The sequence below is a fragment of the Sorex araneus genome, chromosome 6 (assembly GCF_027595985.1).
Source record: "Sorex araneus isolate mSorAra2 chromosome 6, mSorAra2.pri, whole genome shotgun sequence".
In the NCBI taxonomy this organism is placed as follows: Eukaryota; Metazoa; Chordata; class Mammalia; order Eulipotyphla; family Soricidae; genus Sorex; species Sorex araneus.
Genome location: NC_073307.1, coordinates 37,667,036 through 37,688,092, shown reverse-complemented (window position 1 = coordinate 37,688,092; position 21,057 = coordinate 37,667,036). Strand labels below are relative to the sequence as shown.

At 38.4% G+C, this 21,057-nt stretch overlaps 1 protein-coding gene across 1 annotated transcript in view; it reads left to right on the top strand.

Annotated features, from left to right (window-relative positions):
• The window catches only part of SRFBP1 (serum response factor binding protein 1), a 48,623-nt gene extending 28,030 nt beyond the window's left edge, over window positions 1-20,593 (top strand). The window contains exons 5-8 of the mRNA XM_012933069.2: window positions 5,209-5,290; window positions 6,714-7,419; window positions 9,003-9,040; window positions 14,994-20,593. Coding sequence (XP_012788523.2) covers window positions 5,209-5,290; window positions 6,714-7,419; window positions 9,003-9,040; window positions 14,994-15,178 — 1,011 coding nt within the window. The 3' untranslated portion in view covers window positions 15,179-20,593. The remainder of the gene's footprint in view (window positions 1-5,208; window positions 5,291-6,713; window positions 7,420-9,002; window positions 9,041-14,993) is intronic.
• Window positions 20,594-21,057: the final 464 nt, after the last annotated feature.

Genomic DNA, 21,057 nt, shown 5'->3' with positions numbered 1-21,057 from the left:
GTACATGTGAATATAAACAACAGTCTAAAAATGAAAATGTTCAATTAAATGTGATGTTCATTCCTTTGAAATGCTGCCTAAAATGGGCTCCTATGAACCAGCAGCAGAACGTTAGAAGAAATACTTTGTGCTAATTGAACTTCCAATTCTAGGTTTTATGCAAATATAAACACATTCCCATTTTCTGTTTATTAAAAACCATGAGATATAAGATACAGTCCATTTAGCTAGACTAGAAGAACTGAGACTTAAAGACAGCATTTGAGAATAGGGCAGTTCTACATTTATTGAACTCTTAAAATTCTTATGATGGCTTGATTCTGAAATGTGGTCGAGAATACTAGACTTATTTAAGAACCCCAAATTTGGGTTCTGATTTTTTTCTGACTAGGTAATCTTGAAATCAAGACTCCTACTCTGATTGTTATATAAACAGGTTGGACTACATTCCCTGTACATCTTGTTAAAATTCGAATTTTAAAACTTATATGAAAGATTTCTAATTGCTTTTCAGATTAAAATTGTTTTATGTAAGTCCTAAGTGCTTTTAAATTTAAAAAGTTTAGTGATTGTTGTAATGTGTATGTTTTTGTATTTTAAATTTTCTTTCGAACATTTCAATAACATATAATTAACACATGGCATAGGTCTTTTAAAAATGAAAACTCAGGGTTAGCATGATAGTACAGCCTGTACAGCTCTTGCCTTGCATGAAGCTGACCCAGATTCAATCTCTGGCAGTACGTATGGCTCCCACAAGCCCCATTAGAAATGATCCCAAGAGTGCAGAGCCAGGAATAGGCTCTAAGCACTGCTGGGTATGGCCCAAAAATGAACTAAAAATATATGTTTGGTGTTTATAAAGCATAAGCATATGTGATTAAGAGTTTTTCCATTTGTATAATATTGTTCCCTATTAGAATATTTTTTTACTCCAGAAATCATAAATTGTTCAGATTGCAAATTAATAACTAAGTGGCTACATCAGTTAAGAGGTCAGTCCCCAATACCGCATGGCCCCTGAGAACCTTAAGTACAGCCCAGTTGATTACTGAATTCACTGGATATGGCCCTCATCACTGTATTGATCACTGATCCATCAGACCTACACTTTCTGGGAATCGCCTTGCTTCTCCCTAGCACCGAGGATGTCCCTTTATTAAAAAAATCAAAACCAAAACCAGTTACTACGATAGATTTTCTGGAAATATGCGTATTTCAAGTATATATGCTTTATAAAACCCCAACTGCCACCATGCTCCAGGCCACTTTCTTGATACTCGGGCCGAGTCTCACGCATGAGTGAAGTCCCACAGAACTAGATAATATAGAACTTTGTAACCTTGGACTCTAGGCTCAATGGGACCTGGGAACAGAGATCCTCAGACACATCATAAACACTTCTACCCATTTTCCATCATTACCACAACATATTTGATGGGATTCAGATATGGTGTGAACCATTGGAACACCTATAATGGAGATTGGAGGCCACCCTAAAAGCCTCCAACCCTCTTGGAGAGCCCAGCAAGCTACCGAGAGTATCCCATCTGCACAGCAGAGCCTGGCAAGCTCCCCGTAATGTACTCAATATGCCCAAAATGGTAACAACAATGGGCCTCATTCCCCTGACCCTGGAAAAACCCCCAATTCGGCAGCGTTAAGAAGGACAAACAAGGAGAGGCCGATAAAATCTCAGGGCCAAACTAGGCTACCAAAACAAAGAAGGACTAAAATGACTTTGCACTTTTAACGCACGTATGCTGACATTGGAAGCATCCATCGGGGACCTGATGGTGTGAGGGCGGAAAATCAGGTATGATGCCATTGGATTGACCAAGAGGAGAAAGCATCGAATACATCACGCCGTTTTCGACACTGGAGAAGAACTGTTCTTCGGAACATGTGACAGTAGAGGCATCAGTGGTGTCACTGTCCTTGTCAACACAAACTTGGCCATGAGCATTGATACATTCTAATGCCTAACAACCCAAATCCTAACAACCCAGATCGGACGCTTATGTATATTTGAATAGATATGGCTAGTTGCTGGCAGTTTCTATCTTCGTTACCTACACGCCAGCATCCAACTACAACAAAGAAGAAATTGAAAAGTTCTACATAGAGCTGGAGAAGTTCTATAAAGAAGACCACACCTTCTACAAGGTCATTGTCGGTGACTTTAACACCAAGATAGGACTTAGAAGGTCACCTGAAGAACTCCACATCGGGACACACAGCCTAGAATGGAATGAACAGGTTGAGAGACTGAGTTCATCATGTTGACGAAGACCATCCGTGGTAACTTGCAGTTCCAGAAGGCCGAATCTAAATACTGGGCATGGGAGTCTCCCAGTGGACAGTTTCACAACAAAATTGACCACATCATATTCAATTGACGGTTTTGCCTGACCGATGTCACTATTGTCCCAAAATACCAAATGGAATCAGACCACCATTTCCTTCGTGCAAAATTCTACTTCACGGAGCGGGGAGAAAGGGCTGCAATGTTTAAGAAGGGAACTCCCAGAACGACCACCTACTGGGAGCTCTTTGGCACTACTGCAGCAATATGGGACGATGCCTCATTGACAACATTGACGAGGAATGCAGAGAGAGAGAGAGAGAGAGAAAGCCACAAACAGACGCTTGTCTTCGGAAACTCTTGAACTCATTCGCCAATGTGGTCTCGTGCGAGCCTCAGGCAATCACAAGCTAATGTTCAAGCTTGCAAAGCTGTGCAGAGGAGCAATCAAGGAAGACCTCAAAGAGAGAAGAGCAGCAGTGTTGGCCAAAGTGGCAGAAGCCAGGAAAAGTATTCACAACGCCCGCCTGTCCTTTGCTTGGGCCAGCTGTAAGACCAAGATGACTGCCTGTCGATGTCCTGATGGATCTATCACCTCTTCCAGAAGGGCAATGGAAAAGGTTATCCACAACTTCTACTTGGATCTCTTTGATAGCCACATTCACCTGCCCATATACCAAATTCTGCAGGATGGATATGTCGTTCTCAGCGTTCTCCCTTCCGAAATCCGACATGTTATTTTGTCAGTAAAGAAGTGTACAGCACCCAGTCCACACAGGTCTGACCTGAACATCTGAGGAATCTGCTGCCAGTACTTGTCAGTACACTGGCTTGACTCTTCACATGCTACCTGTGAATGGAAGGTTTTGTCCCAATGGAAAACCAGCAGGACCATCCTATTGTACAAGAAGGGAGACATTCATGACATTGGCAACTATCACCCGATCTGCCTGTTGTCCATCATCTATAAGTTATTCACGCGCGTCATCCTGAATACGATTGGCAGAACACTAGACGAAGGACAACCATGCGAGCAAGCTGGGTTCCAAAAAGGATTCAGCACAATTGATTATATCCACATGGTGACCAAGCTCATTAAGGTTCAAGATGCCACTCTGTCTAATGTTCATTGATTTAAAGAAGGCCGTTGATTCTGTTGAGACTGAAGCGGTCATCGAAGCCCTAGCCGAACAGGGTATTCAGACTCAGTACATCAGGATCCTCCATGAGCTATATTATGGATTCACCACCAGGATCTCTCACCATTCTACAAAGAAGTAATCATCAACATAAAGAGAGGGGTTTGGCAGGGAGACACCATTTCACCGAAACTCTTCAGTGACACCCTTGAGAACATCATGTGACGACTGGAATGGGAAGGAATGAGAGTGAAGATAGCCAGTCAGCAACTATATCACCTCCGCTTCACTGATGACATCATTCTCATAGCACCGAATATCAGCCAGGCTGCATGAATGCTGGCCGACTTCGACTGTGAGTGTGGAAATGTAGGACTGCAGTTGAATCTCATGAAGACAGTGTTCATGAGAAACGGACTAGTTCCTGATGTTCCATTTGCCCTCAACGGAACAGACATCTCCGAATGTAGCAGTTATGTGTACCTAGGTCGAGAACTCAACATGAGGAACAACTTGGCACCAGAACTGCACAGGAGGAAGAGAGCTCTGTGGAACACCTTCAGGAGCGTTGAGGAAGTGGTTAAGAGGATGAGGAACCTCTAGCTTCGGGCACATCTTTTCAACTCCACCATTCTTCCTGCACTAACATATGCCTCAGAGACCTGGGCCCTACTAAAACAGGATGAGAATGCTATTTGGGTATCCCAAAGAGGAATCGGAAGAGCTATGCCTATGCTTGGAGTATCACTTTGCACTCAAGTGAGAGAAGGAATCCGGAGTTCCAACCTCCATCCATCGACCATCAAGAATGAGGGACGCTGTCTCATTTGCCAAGGCGTCAAAAATCAGATGGGCCGGACACGTAATAAAATTTAGAGACGACTGCCTGACTAGAGCTGTTACCAACTGGATATTACAGGACGTCAAAAGACCGAGTGGCTGCCCACCTACAAGATGGTCAGACTTCTTCGTTAAGGCCCTGGATGAATGGTTTGAGGCACTTCGTGTTCCTGGAGCGAGCAGACGCCATTGGGCTACACGAGCACGCAACAGGGACGAATGGAGACATTAATTGCGCCTGCTCGAACAAATTAATGAGCCACAGGATGACAAGTGATACAAGTGATGCTTTATAAATGTATGTGCATATACATGGACTCAAGAAGCTGCTCAGTGACCTGACTGCTTGCAAACCAAATTTGGTATGATTCTGCATATTCCTTTTAGCACAGAACTGGGAGTATTCTCCATGCATTGCCGAGTATGACTAAAATTGTGTGTGTGTGTGTGTGTGTGTGTGTGTCGGGGTGGGGGAGGAGGAGTGGGGGCAGGGGTATTGGGTTCTAAATGTCCTACAAATTAGTTCAAACTTCAAACGTGTTGGTAGTCTTAAATCAACAGTTTATTGCTCATATTCCTTCATAGTAATCTAGTCTTCTTAAATCCTTCTCTTAAGGTCTTTGAAAGCAAGAGTTATATTACATTTTTAGTTATCACACATAGCATGTGCCACAGTTCAGTAAATATACTAAGTACCCAAAGAATACTATTTATTAATCGATTAAGTGAGAATTTTAACTTTTCAAGAGCAGTAGTAATTATGTTAGCATTTTTATTTCTCTTCACCAGCTGAGTTATCCAGTAAGAATAAATTTCTCACCCCCTAACTGTAATTTTTTATAAGATTTTAAATACCTCCTTTTACTCACTTTCATGTTAATATTGCCATTTTATTTTTATTTCCATGTGTTGTTTCACTTGTAGCCTGATTCTACTGCAACGGAAAGAGCAATTGCCCGATTAGCAATGCACCCTCTTCTGAAGAAAAAAATAGATGTGCTAAAAGGTATAAATTCAATAATTTTTAATTTAACAGAGAACTTTTATTTATTTATTTATTTTGGTTTCATTAGGGGTCATACTTGGTCATGCTTAGGTACTTTTCCTGGTCTTTGGGTAAGACTGATCAGTACTAAGGTAACCATATGTGATGCCAGGGTTCTGAACCAGGGTCACAGCCATCACATGCAAAGCAAGCACCTGACCTCACGTACTCAGTCTCTTCCTGGTCCTGAATTTTAACATGTACTTACGTACATTTGCGTATTTATAATTTTTTATGTTTATTCATTTATTTTTTTGTTTGAGTATTATTGAGGATCTTTTGTTAGGTAATATAAATTTGTCTTTCAGATATTTCCAAACATGAGAAGGTGTCTGGAAATATGGAAGACATCCGATATCTGGAAAAAGAAAAAATATATATAATTTTTGCTAAATTTCAGTGTAATCATATATAATCTCTTTTTATGGAAACATGGCTATAATTGATTTTCCAGGTATCAGTATATTACATATTAGTTTTTAATGTCACTTAAAGACATAATTTTCAATTACATATTTAAAGTGCTTTTTTAAAATTGAACTTTTGTCACAAATTGGAAGATACATATGACAAAGAATAATTTATAGTTCTTTATAATTGTTGAAATTCACTTCCTACAGATGAATTTAATTTTTTTGAATATGATTTTTTGATGTTCGTTATAATTCAGAGACATAAAAGAATGACTTTCTTGGGTCCAGAGAGATAGTACAGCAGTGAAGCATTTGCCTTGCATACAGCCAACCCGAGTTCCATCTCCAGCATAACATATGGTACCCAAGCCCAACCAGGAGTGATTCCCAAATCCAGATCCAGGAGAAAACCTTGAGTACTGTGTATTGTGGTCCAGAAACCAAAAAGGGTCGGGGCGGGGTGGAGGGGTTGCAAAGAGGAGTGCGGGGTGGTGGGGTGCGATGGGGAAGGCGGGAATGACTTTTTTTTTTATTTGGGTTATTTAAATTGGATATCAGAGTCAAATAGCACAGCAGTAGGGTGTTTGCCTTGCACGTGGCCAACCCATGTTCGATTCCTCCGCTCCTCTCAGAGAGCCTAGCAAGCTACCGAGAGTATCTTGCCCGCACGGCAGAGCCTGGTAAGCTACCCATGGCATATTCTATATGCCAAAAACAGTAACAACAAGTCTCAAAATAGAGATGTTACTGGTGCCCATTCGAGCAAATTGATGAGCAACAGGATGACAGTGATAGTGACAGTGATCAGAGTCAAATGATATCTCTTTGAAGTCATCAGATCCATTATACATACTTGATATAAATTCAGATTGTCCTAAGTATTTCCAAATACTTATACAAATATTGAGACAGTAATGTTTTATATTATTTATTTTGTTGCTGAAAACAGTCATGTGTTATTTCTCTTGCAGCTGCTGTAAAAGCCTTTAAAGATGCAAGACATAACGAAGTCAAGTCATCAAAGAATGCATCAGAAGAGAATCATTCCAAGGACACTTTGTGTTCAGATAATGCCAGTAAGTTACAGCATGAAGGAACTATTACCAGGGAGCAAAAGGAGAAAGAAGCCAAAATATTGGCAAAGAAACCATTAAATAATTCAAAAGAAAAAATAGTAGCCAAGATAAAACAGGGACCCAAAGCAGTAGACATGCCAGATTCACCATCAAATCCATCTGTAAAGAATTCTGCAGTTCCCTCGGGACACCCAAAGATAACTGCAAACACCAAAATGAAAACATTAAGTCAGGCCTCGAAAAAGAATGAGTCTGATAGCTCACTCGATGGTAATAGTGATGAAGAATTGGATGAAGAAGAGAAAGAATATTTTGATGATAGCACAGAAGAAAGGTTTTATAAACAGTCTTCCATGTCTGAGGATAGTGACTCCTCTGGTGATGACTTCTTCATTGGGAAAGTCAGGCGGACAAGAAAGAAGGAAAGTAATTCTCAGTCGTCTGTGAAGGAGCCAAAAAAGCACCCCAAGTTATTACCTGAAGGAAACATACTGGATACCCATCAGGATTGTAGAGATGACTTAAACAGGTCAAATACAGAAGTAAAGAAGTTTGAATCAGTGTTTTTTAATTCTTTATCTGGAACTAAAAACTCTCGAAGGTAAGAAATTTTTCTGAAATAGTTGTTCTGAATTTTAAAAGATAGGAAAAGTATACACTAAGAGAAAAGAGGCTGTTATTTACTCATGTGTGTTCTGATCATTATAATGCAATCTGTGCTTAGGCTTGGTCATTTTCAACTTTACTTTGGGATAAAATAGACTAATATATGTATGACAACAGGCAATACTTATTCAGCTTCATCAGAAAATGGAGATGCTTAGTAAATTTAAGCTTATCAATTGTTAAACATTAAAGCTTTGCGTTAGCTTTTGATGAAAAATGTTTGGAAATATTTCACCTCTTTTTAGGATCTTTTTTTGTTAAATTTTCCTTTTATTATTGTCATTATAATGACAAAGGGGTTGATTGTGGTTCTCACACACTCAGTTTTGGTTGCAAACTTTGGTTGTGCTACTTGCACTCATTTAGCTCCAGTGTGCCAGAGATTGTATACTTTGTTATAGTACCAGGGATACCAAATGGCAGTGCCGCAGGAATTGCACCTGGCATGTCAGGTGGGGGGTCAACTTGTGACCTCATGCCTGCAGCACAGATACTTCAATGCTGTCACACCCCCACATCCCTGTCTCTAAACTGGACTTTCTGAAATGAATAAAATTAGGTGTTTTTTTTTTTTCCTTCTTGATAAACATCAATCAACTTTACTATGTTTTCCTGTTTAGGTATAGAAGGCTTGCCCTGCCACTGGGTTTCTCCATGCTTTATGTATGGTGGTGATGCTATCTCTTTCCCTGCCTATCATCACTTTCCACAGCTGTTCTAAATTTGATTTTATTTGTAATTCTTATATAATCGGGAATAATCTTCATGATTTAAGATCTTCCATAACAGCTATTTTCTTCAATAAGCTTTTTCTATTTATAGGTCAGATAAGTTTTGAATAAAAGAGAAAAGAAAAATGTGATGTTGAAATTTCCAAAGAAGAGATAGGAAAAACAGCCATTTTGGGAACCTTGAAAATGATTTGTGCATTTACCTCTACCTCCCCAAACTGCTGTAAAGGGCTACCCTTGTTCATACTGAAAAATGGTGATACACTAGTGTATCACTTAGAGATGTCACTTAAGAGGCCATAAGTTCAGTCTCTGACACCACATGGTACCCCAAGCCAGATGACTCTGATGACCCTAGGCACCCAGCACCATTGGATATAGCCCCTAAAACAATGCAAAAGTAGTAACAATCACTATTCTCCCCTTCTTCTCCCAGAATACATGTTAATTTTTGTTATATTTGGCTTACTCCTCTTGTGGTAAGACTTGAAAGTCTTCAGTAGCTAGGTCTTAGAAGTTGATACAAGGTAGCTAAAACAAACTTACAACCAAAACTTCCTAGTGAAATGAAAATTCTCTGTACATATTCTGTCATAATACTGGGGCATTTGATACAAAGTCTTGGATTTTCATGGTTTTTTATGTGTGTGTTTATTTGCTAGTGGTATGAGAGACTATACTGGTTCTTTCAGTAAGTTTTATTACCAGTTTTATTGCACTATTGCTTCTTACAACCAGGGGATTCATTTCACTTTTAAAAGTCCTAATGTTGTTTTTCTTCTTTTAGAAATTACAGAGAACAGGCTCCCAAAAGCACAACCCCAGGTATGTATTAGTGTTGCCTGGCTTCCATATGCTGAGCAATGATTTGTCAGAATGAAAGGATGCTGGTCACTTAATATCTTGAATGAATTATGCATTGAGAAGCAGAAACAGCATCTTTATAATTATCAGTATAATTTTTATTTCAATCATTTCTCTGCTTCCCCAATCCTGCCAGAGGAGAGTTATGACAAAAGTTATCAAGAAAAATTGACTTTACTTGTTTGGAATTAAATTAATTGTTTCTTCAAATTATTATATCTTAGTTAACTCCATGCTATTAAAAATTCCGTCACAGTATATTGATTTCTGACTTAAAGGTAAAAACAGTATTTTCTTAGATCACTTCATAATGAAATTGAGCTTAGATTAATAAAAGATGTTTCTTGATCATACCAAAGTGCACTGTGAGGTGATAGAGGGCTCCATTTCACATAGACACTCAAGGATCATGCTTCTTTCGTCTGTTTACTCTTTGGTCCTCTGGTTCCCAGATATTCTCCAGAAGGAATTGGAGTATAGTAGTCCTTGTGAACTGTTTTGCTTTCCGTATTTCAGTTTTCTGTGGTCAGCAGTGATCCAGAATTATCTTGTACCAACAGGCCATTTTTATAGAGGTCATGTTTACAAAACTTACTGCTATTGTTTTATTTTCTACTGTCACTTAATATCATATTGTTTGAATTATAAATTAAACTTTATCCTACTTATATATGTGTATATAGAAAAAATATATAGTAAATATTGGGTTAAAGCTATAAGGTTACAGATACAGTTTCAGGCATCCATCAAAGATCTGGGCATATATATCCCACTGATAAGGGGAGACTACCATATGTGTATAATTTTGCAGTAGTTTGAAAGTGGCAAGGAATAAATCTATTCCTATTTCACTTGCCAGAATTCCATTGTATAATCCCGTTTTAGCATAATAGAGCTAGGAAATACAGTTAGGTTCTGTTCTTAGGAGGACAAAGAAAGTGTAAAGACACATAACTGCTATTGACCATTCTTTTAGTAACCAGATTCTCTTTTCACTTTTCCCACACAAGACACCATTGGTCCTTTCCAGAGTCTGGTCACTGAATCCATCTCCAAATCCAAGATCCTAGCTCTTTCCATCAAGTTTCAGGAAAGGGATTACTCAAATTTTAGTGTCCTGTGTACAAAAAAAGACAATACTGCTGCTCCAAAATCATGCTGCATGTTTAGTAGCGGAGCAGAAACTAAAGGAACTCCACTAAAAAATCCCTCCATCACTTAGGAAGAATGGAAGCTATACCACATGTCTTCTACACAAGTAATAATTTGAAAGATCTGAGAGGAACATCCTTATCCAGTGTTTTCTGTGGAACCTAGCTGTGTCCTTTCATGGCCGCATTTAGTAAAAGGTCCTCAGGGTTTGTTCCAACCAACTCTCAAAAATACCAAGTTATGAAAACAGAAGCCGTAACAGTCACGTTTTGTTTTCCTAGCCTGAGCTTATAATTTCTTTCACAATGCAATTCCTTCAGTAACTTAGTGGATTTCTGAATCTCTCTGTTTTCAATTACTGCAGCCTGAAAATTCTCTCCTCCATCCATTCTCAACTTGTCTTACGTATATTTGGGGAATATATTTAGGATTAATCCTCAGTAACCTTTATTATTTTTTAAGGGCTGTGGTGTAATACAGCGGATAGGGTGCTTGCCTTACATACAAACTCCCAGGTTCAGTTCCTGGCACTGTATGTGCTTCCCCCCTCGAGCCCCCACCCCAGGCCTCACCAGGAATGTCCTAAAAACCTTAATCTTTTACTGTTATGAGTTCAAAGGCTCTTCTGAACCTTTAGTTGCTCCAAAGATCTGAATTCTTAGTTCCCCCCAAATACCTGGATTCTTAATTCCCTTTACTTTCCCTTATAAACTAATTAATTAGTTATTTACAAAAACTTGTTTGCCAGAGAACCATTGTATTGAGCCAGTTTTATTCTTTCCAGGCACTTAACTCTGGTGCAACAGACTCCATACAAATAACCTGCTTCCCAAATTTTATTGGCGGCAATGTTGCCTATTCTTTAACCAATAGGATGCTCATTTTTGTAGCCTCAGATACCCATTTCCTTAACTACTGCTGCAGCCAGTGACAACTTTTGTCATTTTATTGGTTAAATATCACTATTTCAGAGTACCAGGTTCAGTAGTATGCTTGGTAGACTATCTGTTGTAACAGATAACTAGCAGATTTTAATGATTTATTTTGAAGCCTTTCTGCTCCTCTCAGTCTCCTTTCATCTTTCCTATCTGTCCCAGGCCATGAAGGAATTCCTTTTGCTTACTTGGGGGAGAGAGAGAGGAGATGATTAAATGTGAGGTTATTTTTTATGGGTTGGGTCTTTTTCTCACATTCCATTGGTGTCTCCTAACTGTCGCAGGATGGGAAATACTGTGTGCACAGGGAAAGAAAACAACTGGGGTTAGCAAACTGTGGTAGCCTACCTCATTTATTGTATGTTCCCAGCTCTATAAGCTTTAGTTACTCCCAGTTTCCCCAGTGAGATATCCAAGGAGAAGATGTTTTAGTTTGTTTTTGCTTAGTTGTATTTACATGGGCTGGAGTGATAGCACAGTGGGTAGAGCATTTGCCTTGCACGTGGCCGACCCGGGTTCAGTTCCTCCGCCCATCTTGGAGACCCTGGCAAGCTATCTATCTGTGGCGTATTCAGTATGCCCAAAACAGTAACAAGTCTCACAATGGAGGCGTTACTGGTGCCCACTCTAGCAAAATTGATGAGCAACAGGACGACAGTGATACAGTGATATATTTACATATATGAAATTTTATTTTAGCTATATGATGTATTTTAGTTTGATATATTATTCAGATCTGTTTTTTGAAGCAAATACATCTAAGCTCTTTAGCACTAAAGTCACTTGTTGAATAGTTAACATAGGTTTATTCTAGAGCCTTTGTGATTTGTACAAAATCAGGGTCCTTTTAATATATATTTAGTAATTCTTTGAAAATGTTATTCCAAACTGCATATACTTGATTATGTTTTACCCCATGACATTTGCTTTTAAGGAGATATTTAACAGGCATTTGACAATAAGGCCATAGCCATATGGAATATTTAATTTATATTATTTTTGGGGTTTTTTTATTCTCATTTTATTAACAGACAGTTCATATCTTCGCAAGCTACTATCTCTCCCCCAAACATTCTCTAAAATAATCTATTTGACGCACTCAATAATAGGTGTATTCTCTAGAGACTAGCATACAAATTGCTACCCTCATAAATTAGTAGATAACTTTAAAACTGGAAAAGAATGTTTTTTATTTTTGTGTAGATTTAGTGATTAACCACAAAACAACTTTTTTTTGTTCAGTAAAGAAGGAAGTACAATGAGTAAATAACCCTTTAAAAATAAATGTTGCCTATCAACATTGTTAGGCTCAGTATGGAAGTTATTTTTTCATTTTCTGACTACATCTGCTCCAAACACAATAGCATGTTAATAATTATTTTTCATTGAAAATAAAACACTTTTTTCTTTTATATTTTTTTAATAGAATCACAGTGATTATAAAGTTGTTCACAACCTATTCCTTCACCAGTGTAAATTCCCAACCCAGTGCCCCAGCTTCCAGCCCACCCTCACCCCCTCTTACTCACCTGCCTCTTTGACTGGTACTTCTTTCTCTCTTCTCCCCCTCTCTTTGTCTCCACCTACCCCTTTTGGGGTGTTACAGTTTGCAGTTTAGATACTGAAAGGTCATCATGTATATCCCTTCACCCACATTTAATACTCACTTGTCTAGAGTGATCATTTCCAGCTGTTATTGTCATACTGGTCCCTTCTCTATGCTAACTGCCCTATACTCTCCACACACTTGTCATAGATTCTAACCCTTTACCAGTCCTCCTGTCCCCTGTTTTCCTTTGCCTTGGATATTAGTCTCATACTACTTTTTTATACATACCACAAATGAATACAGTCATTCTGTATCTGTCCGTCCTCTTTTCACCTTTTTCACTCAGCATGATACTCCCAATTTATTAGCAAATTTCATGACTTCATTTTTCCTAACAACTGTGTAGTATTCCATTTGTAGATGTACCAGTTTCTTTCTCAGGCACTCAGGTTGTCTCAAGATTCTGGCTATTGTGAATAGTGCTGCATTGAACATTGAAGTACAGATGGTGTTTCTGCTGTGTGTTTTTGTGACCCGGGGGTATATTCCCTAAAGTGGTATTGCTGGATGGAATGGGAGCTCAATTTCTAGTGTTTTAGGGAATGGCCATATTGTTTTACAAAAAGGCTGGACCAGTTGGCATTCCCACTAACAATGAATGAGAGTCCCTTTCTCCCCACATCTGCACCAGCACTGGTTGTTTTGTTCTTTTGGATGTGTGCCAGTCTCTGTGGTGTGAGATAATATCTCTTTTTGTTTTGGTTTGCATCTCCTCCATGATTAGTAATGTAAAGCATTTTTTCATATGCTTTTTGGTCATTTGAAGTTTGGAATTTCTTCCTTGAGGAAGTTTCTGTTCATTTCTTCTTCCCATTTTTTTGATAGGGTTGGATATTTTTTTCTTGTAAAGTTCTACCAGTGCCTTATATATCTTTGATATAAACCCTTTATCACATGAGTATTGGGTCAATATTTTTTTTCATTCCGTGGGTTTTTGTATCTTGGATACCATTTCTTTTTGCAATGTAGTCCCATTTGTTTCTTCAACAAGTGTACTGGGGAAACTGGGTAAATAATGAATTCAGACCTCTGTCTAATTCTGTGCACAAAGTCAGATCAACATGCATTAAAAACTTGAACATCAGACCTGAATCCATAAGGTACATGGAAGAAAACATGGGCAAAAACCTCCATGACGTTGAAGCTAAAGACATCTTCAGACACCACTGACCAAGCAATTGGAAACAAAAATAAACAAATGTGACTACATTAAATTTTTGCTTTTTTTTTTTGAGGGGTGGTTGGGTCTCCTGGTTAACTGGACTGTTTATTTATTTATTTTACTCTTTGTTATAGCTTTAGTAAAATGGCTGTGAAAGCATTACCTTTCTTGGTTTTGATTTTAAAGTTACTGCACCTTCACCATCATCAAAGTGTCCAAGATTCTGCATCTTGTATCTAATTTTTTCTTTAGCAAAATAATTGTTACTGAAAGGGAGAGAGGAAAAAAGAAGAGAGAAAAAGATGTTTTTAAGAAAGAACACAGGTTCTCCGGAGTGGAAAAGATCTCCCTCAGATTATTATTATTTTATTTGTTTTGTTTTGTTTTGTTTTGGGGCCACACTCAGTAATGCTAGGGGCTTACTCCTGACTCTGCTGACTCTAATCTGCAATCACCCCAGGTGGTGCTCACAGGAACATATGCAGTGCTGGGGATTAGACCCAGGTTGGCCACGTGCCCTGCCCATTATACTATTTCTCTGGCCCCAAAGCCTCTATTAATGTCAATAAAAACTCTATGACAGCATAAATTTGGTAGGAAACATGCACTAAATATCTGTTTACAAGTAATAGAAGGCATATATTCCCAGACTGATATACAATATATAGGTGCATGCATGCACATGCATACATGTATACACATACCTATTGAGCTTAGACTTTAAGTTATTAGCTGTTTTTGTTTTATTTATTTATTTTGTATTTGCTTTTGGACCACACCTGGCCATGCTCAGAGCTTACTTTACTCCTGGATTTGTACTCGCGGATCCCTCCTAATAGGGCTGGGGAACCATATAGAATGTTAGGGATGGAACCCAGATAAGCTGCATGCAAGGTAAACGCCTCACCCACTATACTATCTCTCCAGTCCCATCATGAGCTGTTTTTAAAAAATTAATATTTTTCCCTTAACTACTGATTTGAGAAGATAAAACATTTTTTTTCTTATTTACAGTTTGGTATGTAGTAAGTTTTTTTTATTTTTGCTTTCTCCTAGATTTTCAGCAGAATGAACCTCAGATCAAGAATCAAGTTAGCAAGAATGCACAAAGAGGATTTAAAAACATGAAACAGCAATCACAACTGCCTCTTCATCCTTCCTGGGAAGCAAGCAGAAAGCGAAAAGAACAACAGTCAAAAATTGCTGTGTTTCAAGGGAAAAAAATTACATTTGATGATTGATTAATCTTTTTATGAATTTCTCTGTCAAAAACTTAATTTTTCTGTGGGCCAGCCCATCATTTAGTCATCTCATTATTTAAAATTTTATTTGAATAAGTTTTTTTGAAGCTAATAAATATATTTTTAATAGTATGTTTAAACTATATTTACATAAGCCTCCCACTAATCAAGTTACATTCAAAATTTTTAATTCTGTACTGTAGAATCTTCTCTAACAATTTTGAGATTATAGATATCAGATATTCTCATTTGTGCTTATGAAGTATATCCCACAGGTTCAATGCTTTCTTTGCCTGGAAAAATACATAGTAAGGTATATTTAATAATAATAGAAAGGTATGAGTAATTATAGCTATTTTGAGCAGATTGCTTTTGCATTTAATTTTGAACAGATAAGACAGGAAAGGTGAAAAAATATTTCTATGCGTACCAAGATACAGTCAAACTGCAAGGGGTTAGGTCGCTCTCCTCCAGACCGTGAAGTCTGCCATGACTTCTTATCCCACGAGCAAGGAGTTCAGGTCCACTGCAGTTACAAGGAAGAGTCCTCCCAAGATCACTTTTGTCTACTTGGCACCAACTGCAGGTTTGGCAGGGACATGGGGGTGTGAGGTTGGGATCCCCAAGGCCCCTCAGGTTTAAAAATTCATTAAAAAATTTGGAGAAGTCACTAAAGACTTTTATATTTATAGTTATGGTTATTATTTATTATAGAGAAAAAGATACACCTTATAATAGGGCAAAGAAAGTTACGTTGGGCCATATTTGTAGGACTCTAAAGGCAAAAGATCACATTATCATCAATATACACCATCACCAATCTGAAAAACTCACTCAAGCTTTCTTCACAACAGAACTGGGGGGACTTCATATAGGTGTGATTAATAAGTGTATCACCTACATATTTATGATAGGCAGTTTTATACCACAAAACCCAAAGTCCCCATCACAAGTGCAAGATTAATTATTTTTTTATAGTCATTTCCTGACCTAAACACAGATTCTTCTGTCAGATATTGCGTCAGTTGCTCCAAGAAGCTAAGACAGGGACCAGTCACAGTACAGTAGTTAGGGTGCATACACCAAGCTTGAGTTTGATTCCCAGTACCACATGTTCCCACAAGCACTGCAGAGGTGGCTCTGGTTTCCCTGAAACCAGAGTGCTCAAGTAGCATCACTTTCTTGGCCCTTGATTTGAACTGCTAACTTGGCTGCCTGAGAATCACCAGTGAGGCTCCCTAGCCTACTGGGCACCACTTGGGAGCCCCCCAGACCTTGCACCCCCCAGAAAAAGGAGGGGAAGAAGCTAAGGGCAAAAAATTCTTTGGTCAAAGTCCTGTTCTTTACTGCATAACCCTTCACCCAAATCCCCTAAACGTTATTCCACTGCTTTGTCTGTGATCGGGTTTAACCTTCCTCCCCTCTCCTGTTCTTCCTCTTCTTCCCTTCTGTCTTCTTCCCTTCTTTTCTCTCCAGTCTCTTTTCTTTTCTCCCCCATTTTTTCTCCTCTTCCTTTTCCTCTTTGCACTTGATAGTTTCTCTGTCTCTTATAATACTACAGTGCAGTTATCAGATATTCATGTTTCTGTTTGACCCCAGGACTTTCATAGCAGTAGGTAATCGAGGGCCATGTCCTACATTCCTTTGTCACATTACTTTCAGTTATTTTGTCATAACGGAGAAAGAGATGCCTTTATATTTTATGACTTTGACACTTATCAAAAACGTAAGCCAGTTTATATTCCATTGTCCTTTTATTTGAGTTCAGTTAGCCACAGCGGGTAGGCGTTTGCGTTGCGTATGGCTGACCCAAGTTCTATTCCTCCGTACCTTTCAGAGAGCCTGGCAAGCTACCAAGAGTATCCCGCCCACACAGCAGAGCCTGGCAAGCTACCCATGTTGTATTCGATATGCCAAGAACACTTAACAAGTTGTCTCACAATGGAGACATTAATGGTGCCCACTCGAGCAAATCGATGAACAACAGGATTACAGTCTTATGTTGCCTAGCACTGGATATTAACTTTGCTTGCTTATTGCAAGTGGTTCTCGAGTGGAAAGTACTCTTTCTCTATCAAGTAATTAATCTCTGAGGGAGATGTTTTGAGACTATATATATATATAAAATCTAATCTAAAACTGATTTTAAGTTTCATGATTATTAGCAAAACAGTTATTGCAATCATAGCTGTAAATGGTAATTTTGAAAAAGTTTCATCTTGTGTCTGTATTTATTGCCAACTGTCTATGTTAAGAACTTTACTTTGTCCCTGTTCCTTTTGTAACATTTTTTTCAGTATGATCTCATTCTCTTTAATATATTTTTATATTTTTTTCATTACTATAGACTCATTTTTCTGTTACTCAGTGTTTACCACACACATCTTTAATATATTACAGTCTAATTTCAGCATATATATGTATATATATCACTTTACATATAGCTTAAGTCATTGATTTTCAATATTTACCTTTGTAGAGCAAAACCTGTCCTTGGACTCTGAGCTGAAAACAACTGGTTTAAGGATTTATTTTCTTTTCCTACTTCCCAGTCTTCATATTGTTACTGTTTCCATTAATTTTGCTACTTAGATGTTCATGTTTTTCTCTACTTCCTTGAAGATAGGAATATTTGTGGCTATTTTAACTATCTACAATGATTCTCAAGTTATTGAAAATATTCTCCTAGGTGACATTTGGCAACAATCTGAGATAATTTGGGTGTTGACAATACTTTTCTAGTGGCTGTAGTCCATAGGTACTGGTATTATATTTAACAAAATGTATATTTAGCAAAATGTCAACAGTACTTTGGTGGAAAAATCTTAATTTGGGACTCACTTGGTCCCAGTAAGGCATTGCCTTTCTCTACATAATGTTTTGCCTATTAGGAAGTCTTTGAATTTTTTTCAATTTTTGTCTGATGAAAACACAAACTAGACCTGGTCTTGTGAGTACCTGGAATTACTCTTCCCACACCTTCTTGGTAGTTTTTTCTGCTGGCATTTATGGATTCTTCATACCAACACCAAAGATGGTGATATATTTCTGCTCACATTCTTTCTGTACAGTTTGCTTCACCAGGTCTTAGCACACTAACCTGTCTGAATGCTGTCTCTTCTTGGAACACTACTTTAGGGTTTTTTCCCAGTGCACTACATAATCCTTTGGAAACTCTTGAGACAGGAATTGGTGCACTTAAAGGACTCACTTGTTTTCCTTCTCTCACCTACTACTAGTTTGTGTACCATTTTGTTCACTGCATAAAAAGCATCATTTTGTACTTTTCACTAGTGGGAACTTCCTCATGCTGTCACTGATGTCTTGTTGACATGTAAATCTTGTTGATATAGAAGATCTTGAGTTCTCTAACAGATGATTTCCATTGTCCACAATTTACACAGAAGTTTTAGAACTGCCAAATTACTCCTTTACAACACACATCTACTAAACAAAGTTCAGTATATGTTTGGGCTTCTTTTTACTTCACCCTCAAGGGTATATGGTTTCAAAAACTGAGTTTGAAACTTACTTGGGGTGAAGACAGCAAAATAGCAGAGTAAAATATCCAGATATTCTTTTCATAAAAAATGAGAAAACTCTAAATCGTCACAGAAGAATAGTGATCTTTAGGAATCCTAATTTGTCCTGGTTTTGCCTCCTTCCCAAGAACCAGCATACCTGTCAGCCACTGAATAGGACAAGCAGGGTTCTAGATAGTTTAAAATACAACCCTGGAGAATTGAGAATTTTCATTTTTTGACCAGTTTGGTAGTTCACTGGAAATTTCACACATAGCTCCACCCCACGCCAACCGAATCTCCTCAAACACATTTTGACTAGGAGCTTTCCCTTAGATCACTTTTTAAAGAAAATTAGAAACAATTGTTTGGCATTATTACTGCCTGAGGTTGGGGCAAAAGTTAGGCAGAAATATAAAAATCTGGAGAATTTAGCATTCTTAGGACTTTGACAAACTGATATAGTTCTTGGAATTAGGGAATAACGGGCATGCACAGGCTTTTGTAAATTCAGGAATGGCCCAAGAGGGTCCTAAATTCAGGGGTTGAAAAGTAATTAATAGAAACTAAAAAATCCATCAGATGGGTCTAGCAACAGATTGAAGCAAGCAGAAGAAAGATTTGGTGAGCCTGAAGAAAGGTCAATCAAAAATATCTAGTACGAGGAAGAATCAAAAAGCAAGTGAGCAAATCCAAGCAAGGAGACCTTCAAACACTGAGGTACAAACAATGTGTGGGCTAAAGCGGGACTCATGATTAAGCATTTCCACTCATAGTTGAACACCACAAGAGAACTGAAAACATGTGCAGACAAAAACGTGAACATTCAGTATAACCGTAATTTAAAAGCAGAAAGAACCCCAATTCTGTCAGATGAGGACTGGATAAACTATGCTCATCTTGGAAAAGTAGAAAGCAATTGATCTTTGAATCACAGAGGCTAGGGAATAATCTCCCCTCAGCCCCCCATTCCTGTGTAATTTTTCCCTTTTCCCTTTGTTGTTGCTACTGATATTGCTGTCTCAGGGCTACATATTTGGTTGTGTTACTATCACACACATTTTAATCCTCTGCAGGGCACACTTGGTTTCAGTATGCTAAGGTTTGCTCACTTGTAGCAGTGGCCATGTGCAGGGTAGCAATGTGTAGTAATGCCAGGAATCAAAATTGTGGCCTTGGGACTGGAGAGCTAATACTGTGAATAGTATTGCTTGCCAGGAATTAGTTCTGAGCACCACAAGGTGTGACCCAAAAGGACAAAAAAAAAAAAAAGGAAGAAAGACAAAAATCTTGACCTTAAACTTACATGACAGGTACACTTTCAGTCGATCCTAAGCCCCCAAATAATAACCTTTTTACTTTTTCCCAAAATTTAGTCTACTATTGACAAGAAGCCTTGCTGATAGCAATTCATGTACATATTCAGTGTGTAAAGGATATTATATACTGTATTTAATAAAACATGCTAAAGAAAACATTAAGAAAATTCTAAAGAATGTGAAAGACATTCACAGTACTAAATTGTCTCAGTATCATGAATTTGCATTGTCGGTTTATAGGATAAGACTCAGTTCAACCCCATATTGAAGATCATACTGTAGTTAGAGCCTAACAATATTGCATATATGTGTATGTATATATACGTATAAACATATACACATGTATGAAGCTTCAGCTGCAATCATCTTTCGCCAAATAAATCTTGCTCTCATAAAGTTCATCTGATGCTGGGTAGTTTGCACAGATGTATTACATACAGTCATGCAGGAAATAGAATATTTAGTTTTAAAATCTGCCTTGCAAGATTGCCCCGTGCGGCAACATCCAACTACACAGATTCACCATTTTAGATTTCTTTTGGTCCATATTTGTTACAAATAAAGGTTGTGCTGTCTTTGTGGCTTCTAGTTTCTTGTAAGTCAGCAACTTTAGGAGCCCATCAAACTTTTGGTGATCAAACATTTATTTGAATGCTGCTCAAGTTCAATCTTAAAGTCTCCTTGACATTAAGTATAAGCAGAGGATTATTGGTTTGAAGGGAAAGATAAATATTGCATTTTGTAAAAATCTCCCAGGACAGCGGGGGGGAGAGTTCCGGCTGCTCTCCCCATCGGCGCCCGGATTCAGAGGTGGGCCCAGTCTGCTCGCCCAGCCCGGGCAGCCCAGGCCATGGAGCAGACAGAAAAGGAAATGATGGCTAAGCCGGTCAATCGATCGGTTGTTATTTATTCCATTCTCTCCACGCACCTGTTCCAGTCTCTCTGAGCTCCCCATTCTAGTCTCACACTGTCCCTCACTCCCGTCTCCTCCTGTCTCTCCTGCTCATCTCTCCATGCTCCATCTCATGGCCTGGGCTCT